Source organism: Carassius auratus, linkage group LG28B (assembly GCF_003368295.1).
Source record: "Carassius auratus strain Wakin linkage group LG28B, ASM336829v1, whole genome shotgun sequence".
Lineage (NCBI taxonomy): Eukaryota > Metazoa > Chordata > Actinopteri > Cypriniformes > Cyprinidae > Carassius > Carassius auratus.
In genome coordinates this window covers 2,365,149-2,378,745 of record NC_039293.1, presented here as the reverse complement: position 1 = coordinate 2,378,745, position 13,597 = coordinate 2,365,149, and the positions used below count along the sequence as shown (strand labels likewise).

At 35.4% G+C, this 13,597-nt stretch overlaps 1 protein-coding gene across 9 annotated transcripts in view; it reads left to right on the top strand.

Moving 5' to 3' along the window:
- The window catches only part of LOC113067710 (nuclear factor 1 X-type-like), a 165,788-nt gene that overhangs the window by 129,978 nt on the left and 22,213 nt on the right, over positions 1–13,597 (top strand). For all 9 annotated transcript variants that reach the window (XM_026240131.1, XM_026240123.1, XM_026240126.1 and 6 more), the window contains one exon: positions 12,985–13,047. In XM_026240131.1, coding sequence (XP_026095916.1) covers positions 12,985–13,047 — 63 coding nt within the window. The remainder of the gene's footprint in view (positions 1–12,984; positions 13,048–13,597) is intronic.

The following is a 13,597-nucleotide window of genomic DNA, read 5'->3' as shown; positions in this document are numbered from 1 at the left end:
TATCTGTCTGTCTCTCTTCACCCTGTCGACATCCTCCCAAAGTTCCTCAGTCTCTCCTGCAACTCTCCTGTTCTCCTGAGAAACACTTTGCGCTTTTGTTAATCTAGCTGGTAAAATTGCTGGAGGTGTGTTACTTCAGCGAGATACAGTACGCTTGTTTATTTGTGCACTTCACACTGAATTGTCTTCCTGGGGTGAGATTCTTAAAGGGACAGTACACCACAAAATTAAAATTCTGTTTGCACATTTATGTCACACAAAATGATTTTATGATCCTGAATGCAGTGATTTATAAATTGAAGACCAAATAAGCCATTTAGCAGAATATATTGGCTTGTCTTTATCATACAATGAAAGCAGATGGTGACTATTGCTTGTGATGAGATTTTCTGTGAATAAGAACTTAAATTCAGTATTTGCTCATGCGAAGCTGTCAGGTAGCTTCAAAATATAGTAATAAATTGCATGGATGCCTATGAGGTAAAATACTTTAAAAATAATAATAATAATGCTAAAAACAAAATTGCGATATGGATTTTATGTGATTATGAAATATTAATGAAATGAAGAAATGCAATTATAAACCAGCTGTTGTCAATAATAAAAACCAACCTTAAATGGCTCTCTGTGTATTTTCATTAAAATATAAAAACTTGCTGGTTTAACATTTGAAATGTCATAACTTAAGACCATAAATAGCCTTAGAAGAGCCATAATAGCACATAAAGAGCCATAGGAATATTAGTACTGTAATTTTATATTTGTACTCTAAACTAAAATGATTTTTAATAGATTTATATTTTATATTTTTAAATACTAGTTTTTAATTTTACACCCAAATATTACAATAGTAATATTTCTTATATGATATTTTATACATTATATATAATATCTTACATGTATTTAAAATTTTTGTTATAATTTTTTTTTATTAATAGTAAATGTTAATTTATTTTAGTCAAATATAACAATAGTAATAGTTGTTAATAACTCTATTATTATTATATTATTATTATTATTATTATTAATATTATTATTATTATCAAATGCTCATTTTATTCTACAATCATATTTCATTAGTGATAATTATTTGTAATATTTTTATTTTTATTTAATTATTTAGCATTTTTAAATGCTATTTTTATTTTATTTTACATGTAAATATTACAAAAGCAAAAGTTTTTGTATATTAAATTTATTTATTAATAAATATTACATATTCTTGTTAAATATTACCCAAATTGTTAAGCTCTGCAAATAAACACAGCAAACCTAGAGCTGCTTTTTATTTCACAATCAGATTTTTTAAATCTGAAATCACAATAATTTTTTTTTTCCCTCAATCAAGCCGCCCTAGGGGTCACTCACTCAGAACATATTTGCTTTGAAAAACAGGAGTCATGGGCAGTGGGAAGGAGGAAAAAACACAAGGCCCCATTTTTGAACTTACTTTACCTTGAGCTCTTTGTTTTTAGAAGAATATAATTTGCGGGATGTTGCAAAACATGAGCGTGACAGTCAAACATGTCCATCTAGCAGCACATATTTACACAGAAAAACACTGGAAAAGTAGTGAAACGGAATAGAAAAACACATTCATGTTGCCCTCTAGTCTGTATCCACTTTCACTGTATAGATAAGAGCTTTTGTAGCGAGGTTTGGAGGATGACTGTGACAGATCTTCTGAGTCTGAGGTGTTCTTCAGTTTCCACCTTTCCTCCTGTCGGATTCTGTTTCCTCTCAGCGAGCACGATGCCATCGCTCCTCATTCCTGCGAGACAGACGGAGAGATTTAACCTGCTGTTTATGAGCGGGATGAGTTTGACGCATGACCTCCTGACACGGGATCTGATTTAATATTCTCTTATCGTGGAGTTGCCGTCCTGATGAACGAGCCGAGAGCATTAACGTCTTATCTGCTCCAACAGGCCCAGAGACAGATGAGACACAGGCTTAACTCTGCACCCATACAGACCGACTTAGATTACATTAGTCCACTTTTATAAGTGGATTGATACATGGTGGAAATCTATTAGCTCGAGGATCGATGGTGAGCCGCTAAAAGCTGAAATCGCACACAAAAATGACCTTAAAGCCACTTGAGGGTGCAGTTTACATTAGAATCACATGCTTAAGAAAGTAAAAGGGGTTCACTTTAGGTATAGTTGACTTTTAGGTATAGTTTCTCCTCACAGACTCTTCAAGTTCGTGAGAGATTGAAGAAAACATCTCGTTCTCACGTTCCTCCATGTGACATGAAGAGGTCTGTCTGCTCGGGTCGTGGGTTTTTCTCAGCTAATCTTTCTGTGCTGTGATATTGGGAACGTAACTGAAGGAAGTGAGTGAGTGAGTGTGTGTGCGAGCCTGGCTGACACTCAAGGCTTTTAAAGAAAATAGAAAGTGGAGACGTGTTTATTTGTTCGCCCTATCAGATCATGAGATCATGCTCGGACACATACGAACTGCTACATTTTCTTTCACCCAATCTGTTGCTTCTCCATTTTTAGTGCAGTCGTCGAAAGAACTTGTCACACTGTATCGCCATCTGCAGGTGGGACGTCTCACCGCCCCGAGACTCAAAGGCTGCTGGTGACATCTGAAATAACTTCATTTGATGTTTTTCATCATGCTTAGTTTTAGCTTTTTGTACATTTTGTGTTACATAATTTCAACTTCTGAAAAATGCTTTTATTTAATTGTTTTTCATCTTAATTTTAGCTTTAGGCTTTTAACTTACCAAGCTTCATCAGTGTTGCAGATTAACAAATTAAAATGTATTCTAGTATTATAAATACTATTATAGGATATTTATGTATTGGCTTTTTTTATATTTTCTGTTTACATTTTTTTGTAATTTATATGTCCTTTTCTCATTTTTATTAGTTTTTTTAATCTTTAATTTTAGTAGCATTTGGCATTTTTTCCCGTTTATCATTATTTTTCATTTGAGTTTTAATTTTAGTCATTTTGGTACTTACATATATTTATGATGAAAAAACTTCCTCATTAATGTTGCAACCAATTAAAAAAGGTTATTTTAGTATGATTTATATACTATACTAATAGTATTTATTATGAATTAGCTTTTTTATATTTAAATGAGATACATTTTAGTCAATTTATGTGCTTTGTTTTTTTTTTTTTTTTTTTTTTTCTTTAATTTGTTGCATTTATTGCAGTTTAATTTTAGAACTTTAACTTTATTTGTACTTAAGGCAATATTTCACATCACTTTTTAAACTTTATACAAATTCGTTCAATTTTGATTTTACTTTCCTTAACCAATTTAATTTAATTTAATTTAATTTAATTTAATTCTATATATTTTATAAATTCTAGTCTATTAGTTAGAAATAGTGTACGTTTATCCAGTTGTCACCCCAGTTGTAATTTACAGACAAATGCTATTCTCAATGCAAAACATTCTCAGAAACATGTTTTAAGAGATACTGGGCTCATACCTTTAATATAGTAAACAACTTAGCTTATGCAGCTAACTGTAATTGTCCAATAGGATAGCTTGACTAGCTTAACTAAAGTATGATCTAGTTCATTCATCAGCTCTATCCCATGCTCCTCTCTCCGTGTCTTTCTGCTATTCAGACCCTCATTAGCTCAAATAAGCAGATGCGTTCTTTAACAGCCGTGTGTTGATGTGCTTGTGTGTAGTTTTACAGCGCTCATAAAACACCTCCACTCAGTTTGGAGTGATTACCTGCATTTACCAGCCCAAATAAATCCACTCCGCTTCTCCAGCAAGGGTTTTCAGCTGCCGCAGTGATTTCGCTCTGAATTTCATGGCTTTATTTATGTAGTTCACTGGGTTTCAGTCGTGCTGTAGTTCTAGGCTGGTTTGTGTTATTGAAACGCTGCGCTGGAATTCATTGGAGAGAAATGTTGTGTGAATGGTTATAGTGTGTGTGTGTGTTATGTAATGGTGTGATGAAGAGGGAAGACCACACAGGAAAACCAGATGGACTTCCTGGTCCACTTTACATCCGGTTCTGGAGAAGAAGTGTCCGTTTCCACACGTAGAGAGCGTCTGATTGACATGTGAAGCTACCAGCTACAGTGTCTGTTTCTTAATATGTGCATCCAGTGTGTTTGCAGAGTAATTTACTGCATGTTTATCTAGATTCTAAAGCACTCTTCAGACTCAGTTAGCTTTCTAAAGGACACTTCTTAAATTCACAGTTAAAACAAGACATCTATTATTAGATGCAGGGTAAACAGTAAGGCGGGACTGTCTGTTGTCTGGATGTGGCTAGGATGGAATTGATACTTGAAAATAAATAAAACTTTGTATTTTTATCATTGTTTATATCATTATACACACAAAAATAATAAAACAATAGTAAAATAAATGAAAAACACTCACATATACATACATACATACAGTATATGTGTTTGTATAATTTATATACTTTTAAAATATGTTTTCTAAAATATTGTTTTATTAATATTTTCATAATTATTTTATTATGTATACAGTTAATATAAATTTCAATGTCACTATTGTTTTATTATTATTTGTGTCTTTTAAAATATACTATATACTAAAATCTATATTATTTTATAATTTTTTTGTATTTAGTTTTACTTTAATTCAGTATGACGACTTGTTTTATATATTTTAATAAGTAGAGGTTCTGTTACGCTAAATGATGGAACATTATTTCACCAATATTTTGACAATGTATTTGATTAAAGTAGACTGTTTGCTTGCATATAATATGCTTTCTATGTATATAAAATCTCTTTTGTAAACTCACGTTTTCGTATTGACATGACAGAGTTTCCATTAACCAATGCGACTAAAACTTAACCTTTTTCCTCTCGCGATAAGTCGTGGCAATGGATTTTGACCGATTTTTTAGCTCTAATTATTTAAAGGAGGTGTATGTGTGTATCTTTACAGAAGGAGCACAGAGAGCTGCTTCAGAAACGTGTGTGTCTTGGCGGGAATGAACTCAAGCACTGACTTGAGTGGCCACAATCAGCTTCGGTGGCATATTTTCAATTCACAATATCAGTTTGCGTAATTTGAATGGAAACGCACCTATTGTGGTGCGGACAGCAAAATGAAGACGTTTAATTTTATAGCTCTCACTGTTTGATTCACTCTGCTTTCAATATTTCGATCTCTTCTGTGAGCCATAATAAAAGTATTGAAGACATGATGATGTAAGGTCAGGGTGTGAGTGCTGTGACAGTGTGTGACAGTTATGGTCGTCGCCCCACTATCTCTCTCTCTCTCAGTGTCTGTGATCTCAGCCAGCACATACATCTCTCTTTCACTCTTCCTTCTACACTCCCTCTGCTTCACTTTCTTGGCAAGATGGGACATTCCCACAGCTCAGACATATCTCTCTCCCTGTCTGTCTCTCTCTCGGTTTCAGTCTCTCTATTTGGCAGATCCCGCCTCACACACACACACACACACACACACACTCGTATCATCCTCAAATCTTTTATACTCTGATATACAAGCTGACTTGTTAGCATACTGCACATACTTCTGCCTGTAAACAATCATCTCAGAACCCCAATATTTCACATTGCGCCTGATTTGCAGTTCCTGAAATCGTTTTTCTGTGATTATGAATCTCTCACATGAAAACAGTCATCCAGACAAAAGCCATAGCCCACTTAGAAAGTTAACCTTCATTTTTGGTGTGCAATTGGTGTGCTTTTGTGGAAGTTTGATTTTTATTTGTTATATACTAAAGCTGAAATTAAGATGATGGGGGGGCATTTCCTTAATCTTGAATAAAATAACACAAAGTAAGAAAAAACCACGTAACTCCTCAAGGGTTAAAAACTAAAGATATTTAGTTCTTGTTGAATCATTCAGGAACAGGAATTGTAGTTGCTACTCAGGTGAACAGCTCAGAAGACTTGATACTGAATAAAAGTCATGTGGATGGCTTTTGATGGCATCTGTCTGCGTTTACTTTTATTGTCTGTAAAAGTGCAGCTTGAACACTGTACTAAACGTCACCTTTCAACGTCCACAGGAGAATGAAAGTTATACAGGGCTGGAAAGACACAAAAGTGAGTTATCAATGGCCAGATTTTCATCTCTTAACATGAAGCATTGGTGAGCATAAAAGACTTCTTCCAAAAACATAAAGTCTTACAACCCCAGACTTTTGCACAGCAGTATATACTGGGACTTCAAAAGAAAGCAAACATTATAGAAAGTCGTTTAGATTCTCTTTGAGGTGTAGCACGTCATCAGATTTTCTTCCAGCTCCCCTCCCAAGCCATTTCACCGTGACCACATATGTTTTACTCTAAACACAGTTTATTTCAGGCCAGCGTTTACCTTCCTGAGGTCAGCAAACCCTCTTTTCCTGTGTCCTCCGCTCCCTGGTGGCCATCGAGAGTCACTGCACCCCTCCACGCTCAGATTTGATCAGAATCTCCACTGTGATAATATTTTCCCCCAGACAACACTAAAAACTGAACTTTTGCCAGCGTTTGCATCAGTGTAAATACAGATGGAAGTTTTAGACACTTGATTGGGGCGACAGCGCTGAAATCACAGCACACAAACACCCACGGACAGATGTGTGTGTGTGTTTGTTATCGCTCTCCTTTCAGCTCAGTTCTGCATGGATAGTAAATGGATTAGATTACGATAAGGTGTGTGTGTGTGTGTCTTTGATGTGTGTACATAGTAAATGTATAGATTAGACGTTGGCCGTTATCCTCTGAGAGCGGCAGACTGTGTCTATCTGTGCCAGCTGCTTGGTTACATCTCTCTAATCAGACCAGAAGAGGACAGAACATGAAAGAGATGGGCGCCACGCCAACTTTCTCTCTGTCTGTTTTCCGCTTTTTCTTTTTCATTTTTTTTCCCCTTCAAGTTTTTCATTTCTCAGCCATACCGTGTGTCCACGTTTCTTTAGCGTTAAAGCTGCTGTTGCGAGCGTCTCTGTTCTCCCTCCCCGCTCTGCTTCTCGCTGTCTTTCTGTGCTGTGCCGGGTGTGTAGTTGGCACACAGCGGGCACAGACGGGCACACAGATGGGCAACGGACGATGCAGGGCAGATCCCTACACACCTGCTCCTCTTTGGCATGACCCAGGCCAGACAAACACTCACACACACATGCGTAAACAGAAACGTAGAGAATCTACATTTGTGTGTCGTAAACACAACACACGCAATGGCCTTAAAGGGACAGTTCACCCAAAAATAAAAACTGTCATAATTTATGCAAAAATCACTTGCTGCCTTATATTTTTTTCAGTTGTATCAAATAAGATGAAACTGTAAGTCTTTCAGCTTAAATTCTATTAAATTAAGTTGAGTATCAACTAGTTATTTGGATTAAGTTATGCAAAAACATAATTTCATAGTGTGTTTTATTAAATAAAATCATTACAAATCATTTTCATAAATTAAAATAAATCTGACTTTGAAATGAAATATACATATTAGATGAAAACTTAAAACTTTGGAACTACCTGAAATAAAATAAGTTTAAGGTAAAGTACTAAAATTTAAACGGAATTAAAAAATTAAAGGCAAATAGAAATATTAACAAATACTAATAAAATTGACAAAAAAACATAACTTAAATTAAGACGAAAACTGAAAAAAAAATCACAATACTAATACAAACTGTAATAGAATATGAACAGTACTTAAATAACACTGCTTTTAATTTGTATATTTGCAACGTTGATGGTGAAGATTGCATCAGTTAAATTTAAGATTAAATTAAATCACAGGAAAAATAAATTCATATGTTTAATTCAAATAGCAAAGTAAACACACAAAAAAACAAAAACAAAAACAAAAAACAAGTAACAAAAACAACAAAATATCAAAAATATATAGTAGTAATTTATAAACAGGATTTTATTGGCTGCTTTTTTTCTCTGGTAAGGTTAAAAAATTACATTAAAGCATATTATGTTAGTTCTTGGATATATATATATATATATATATATATATATATATATATATATATATATATATATATATATATATATATATATATATATATATATATATATTATGTTATAGGTCAAAATTAAGTAAATGTTTTATGTTTTAGAGGGGCATAAAAGTGCAGCTTGAACACTGTACTAAACGTCTCCTTTTGAGGTCCACGGAAGAAAAATAAGTCATACAGTTTGTAATGAGTTTGTAGCTAGTAAACAATGACCAAGTTTTTATTTTTGGGTAATTAAAAATCATCCTCTAGCATGGATATGCATGTTGTAATCATGTACATGATGTTTAATATGCAATGTGTGCGGCTAGCGATTGCATCAACAGCATGCATGCGCTCACCCAAACGCATACAAATGCACGTACACGCTCACAGACATATTTGCCAGAGGAAACACAAATCCATGGCCAGTTTCCCACCGTAATACCCATGAGGCTGTGCACACGCATTAACACGCACGCACACGCGCTTACATTCAGACTCCAAACACACCTGCCTCATTACATGTTCACATTTCATATCCGCCCCCCGTGAGCGTCCACATACATATTAATCTACAAATGCGTGGCCGGGGGGGTCCGGAGCAGGTATAGACCCCCTTTAAAAGTGCAAGCTGCCTGATTTGAGTCGCTGCAGGGGCTGCTGGGAAACGCAGGGCTGAGGGGGCGCGGGGCACAGGATGGAGTGTGCTTTCATAAGATAGGAAATGAATAAATAAGTGCTGGTGGAGGGGGGCAAATACTCAAATAAAGTCCAATAAAAGAGCTCAGAGAACATCTGTGTGGGATCGCCGTGGGGATTAGGAGGGTTTGGAACATTTTAAGCGCATTACGGATTAAAAAAAAAGGTCAGAATGTTTAGCAACATACCGATAAACCTCTTAAGCAAAACCCAATTGGAAAAGCTGTGCTGCCTCTTCATTCTGCACCGCTGTGTGTGTGTGTGTGTGTGTGTACCTAAGGTGTGGAGGCGTGCATTGGGTTTTTGAATCTTTTTTTTTCTCAGGCACATTTTCATGCGGTATACATTTTCCATGTATTTGTCATCATAAGCCATGACGTTTGAATCCAGGGGATCTAACATGCCTCTCCAACTAAAACACACGCACACACACACAGAGAAGTAATGTTTTCTCTTTAGGGCAAGGATACATTTGGGTCGATTTTGAAGTTAATATAATTCAAAATTGACCCTTTTTAGTTTCTTCTTTAACTTTCCACACGCACAATCTTTCAAAAGTTTGGGACTGGTAAAGAAGTTCAAAAAGACGTCAGGAGAGAAGTTGGAAGAAGCCACTTCTGCTCACCAAGGATGCATTCATTTTATTAAAAACACAGTAAAAAGAGTAATATTGTGAAATATTATTATAATTTAAAATAACTGTTTTCTGTTTTCATTTGTTTTAAAATCTAATTTATTCCTGTGATCAAAAGTTTCCATTTTCCACAATTTTTTCAGTGTCAAATCAGAAATTCTAATATGCTGATTTTGTTTAAGAAACTTTTCTAATTATCAGTGTGTTTCTTAATATTCATGGACACCTTTAGATTTTGTTTTCAGGATTCTTTGATGAATAAAAAAGTTAAAAAAAGCAGTTAAAAAAAGATATAAGAAATCTTTTGTAACATTATAAACAGCTTTACTGATAATTTTGATCATTTTAATGTATCCTTGCTGGATAAAAGTTTTAATTTCTTCAATATTCATATATATATATATATATATATATATAAATATATATATATATATATATATATATATATATATATATATATTAAATCATACGTTTGAATGTTAATGTATCAGTTATTTGTTATTCCTGAATTTAAAAAGAAAAGAAAAAAGTGCATACTTTAATTTGACATTGCTTTTTGGTTGATATAATGTTGTTTTAGTTATGTTGTAGATTGTTATAAAGCTTTTGGCAGGGGTTAAATTGAATTATAATTATATTTGCTAACAAAGTAATACCCAGTAAACTGATATGTTTAGTTGTGAAACGTTAATTGTGACACCAGGAAGATCCTGTTCAGGATTTGGAGTTTATTCAGTTCACTAAAACAAAGTATGAGCAATAAAGTGAAGGATGCCTAAGTAAAAAACCTTTCAGAGATCCTACAGGTCAAGCCTATTAAGTTTAACAATACAAAGCAAATCATGAGTATGATAGCAAATAGGTATTTGCTCTCACAAGCGCAGTCGCTTATGAATATTTCATGCTAAACAAGTCATTAGATGGCTCCTTTTAGGAAATGGGCGTGTGAATGATCAACACTTGCTGTTTAGGGATGGTTTAAATACTCTGTCAAAATGGTTTTTCATTTGAAACTTACTCAAGAAATGTTCTACCATTGTAAAGACACTTTTGTCATGTTAAAAACACTGCCACTGTGTGTGTGTGTGTGTGCGCGCGCGCATGTGTGTCACCTAGTATCTTTGGCATGGTGTGTTCAGGGGTCCTTTGACTGTGTGTGCTGGGAAGATAAGGATTAGCATGAACATTGTTGGATGCAGTAGCTGCGTGTGTGTATGTGTGTGTGTGGTTGCATGCTGATAACAGTGTTGATTGGACTCCATAGGCTGGAGTCTGTGCTCTAATAATGGACAGTCTCTCCTTTGTGTGTTTGAGTTTTGATGATCTGGCCCCCTGCTCATCTGCGCTTTGTCTGTGCCCAATAGTGCGGCCTCTCTCATTCACTCGTGTCCAGTTCTGCATAGTGAGCTTCACTAATGTGCCATGTAATTGGATTGGAGGTCATCCGAGATGTCTCCTTAAGCTGTGCTTCATACTTCCACACCACTAGAGGGCGCTAATCAATAGGGATTGTAGCTATTTTGAATTCACAGAATCCATCAGTAGCGCGGGTATTAAAATTAACTTAACGGAATAGCGATTCTGATTAGAATTGTATTTATAGTCTAGAATGCCATAAAATTGGACGAGTTCGAAATTCAAAGAGTTTTCTTGTCACAGAATTCGTCTTAGAATAACTTTTTAATAACGTGATAATGCCATATAATTATGTATAAAATTAAAATTACAAATCACACAATAAATTACAAATAATTCAATTAATATAAAAATGAAAATGGATACATTTATTGGAAAAAAAAAGTTTTTCTTTACAAATATACAAATAAAAAATATTAATGTATTTATATGATGTTTTATCTATAAATTTATTTCATATTTAAAAAAAAAAAATTATAATACAGATTATTAGGAGTTAATCAGATTTTTCGGTGGACTGAGGTGAAAGACCAGGACCGAAACCCCTTTAAATCATTGAACAATGTGTTCACTGTAGAACCACTGTAGTAGTTTTTGTAAGGAATACAATATATAACACTTAGAAATAGTTTGCATTGAGAGTTGATTATAGTGTGTTACATCCAGTTGAGTCGATTAAAGCACATTTACTTACATATAAGCTCACAGTATCAATACGTGTGCATCTGCGAACAAAACGCGGCGGCAGTCGATTCCCCCCTCAATTAGCGTTTAGCACAAGTAGCTGAAAATAACCTTCATTTGCGAGGCTTTTAGCGTATAGCGCGTTGGTGGAGTGGTTTTCTCTCTCTGAGAGGAGTGCGTCTGTGTGTGGGTGCTTTTGTAAGCTAGCTGGAATGCTCTGGTACCGCCAATGCTAAGATGGCTGCCAAGCACTAAGATGGCTGCCAGGATTCCATACAACAACAGCAGCAAGCGAACGAGGGGGTGCGAGAGAGAGAAAAGAAGCAAAGAGGTGGCTGTCGTGTTCATTTTTTCCTTCAAAACGTATAGTGTTGGTTTTTTCAAACCACATTCTGTTGCTGCACATAATTAGCGGTGCATGCTAAGTCCAAACAACACTACTGCTAAATTTCGAGGCAAATCTACAGACAAGAATATCATAAGAGGGCGAGGTCTTTTGACTTGGGCTAGCAAGCGACTGTCCAGAACCCTCCTAGCAACTAGCAAGCATGCTAAAAACACTAAGTGTGATTGGCTAAAGAGGTGAAACATTCATTAATACTCACTGCAGACTGAACGGAAAAGGCCAAAGTAACCAAGTGACATCCTTCTTAAGGTCTATAGTTAGTCAGAACCTCAGTGCATATAGAAAAAAGGGGTAGTGAGTGTCGGCCAATTCAAACAGCCGCAGGGATCTGGTCTCGGTCCAAGATCACTATAATTTCTAAGATAAAAAGCCTACGGAGACATTGTCCAAACAACTCCATGGCTGCACACCAGCCTTTGTCTACATCTTATGAGCTATACAGCGGAGTTGGGTTTCACCAGAATGCTCTCGGATGTATATTTCACAGATTTATAGATTTTAGATTAGCAGTGCAACTTCAAGCCTAAAATGGACAGCAGTGCGGGTAGTTTGTTTCGCCTGTGTTTTTCATTGGACCCAGCTGACCAAATTTCTTAACACACCTGGGGTCTACATTGCCGGACTAAAGATCTTGTTTCATGGTCGAAAGATTTTATGTCTAGATATTGATATTGTTATATTCAAATAATATCATCTCTGTTTATCGACCAAGGCAGAATTTTCTTCTGAAATCCGTGTAATCTGAGTTACTCTAGCTACACATTTGTTCACTAACCAACTCAAAGTATAAACAAGTATAAAAACTGTTTTTATTTACGTAAATGCAGCCCTGGTGAGCAGAAGAGACTTCTTTCAAAAACATTAAAAAAAATCCTTCCATTGCCAGACTTTTGAACAGTACTGTATAACTAGTCAAATACCAACTAACTACAAGGCAGAACATCAGATTTCACGTATAAAGGTCCAGATTCTGTCTGAATATCATGTAAATGATCCAGAACCGGAGCACATTTTGCATGTCTCATTTCCAGCTGTGTCGTCTCAGCGCTACATTGAATATGTGCTGGCAGAGAATATATAGAATGTTCTACATCTGCTAATTGATTCAGGCACCTCTGGACTGAACCCAGCCGTCCCATGCTTAATCTTCTCTCTTTTTTCCTCTCTTTCTCTCTCTCTTTCTGTCCGCTTTGCAGAATCTGGACAATCGGATAACTCCAACCAACAAGGAGAAGCAGACATCAAACCTCCGCCCAATGGTGGGTCAAGCATAAAAAAAATCACTCACACACACACACACGTTTGTTTTTGTGAAAAGTGGGGACATCCCATAGGTGTAATGGTTTTTATACTGTACAAACTGTATATTCTATGGCCCTACACCAACCCTACACTTAACCCTAACCCTCACAGGAAACTTTGTGCATTTTTACTTTCTCAAAAAAACTCATTCTGTATGGTTTAGAAGTGTTTTGAAAAATGGAGACATGGGTTGTGTCCTCATAAGTCACCCTCTCATTGTAATACCTGTGTCATACCCATGTCATTATACAGAGTTGTGTCCTGATATGTCACACACACACACACACACACTCTAAGGTTCCAAAAGGATTTTACAACCTTATGCCATTAAACCCAGAAATTCAAGTCTTTGTTTACTCAAATACATTTGAATCTAATATAAAGGTGTCTGGAGGGACCAAAAAGGAGTTCACACACACTATAAACATTCTACTACTTTTTTGTCAGACAAACTCTGTTTTGGAAGTATTTCTATGTAACCTTTTCAGACTGCTAAACAAACTGAAA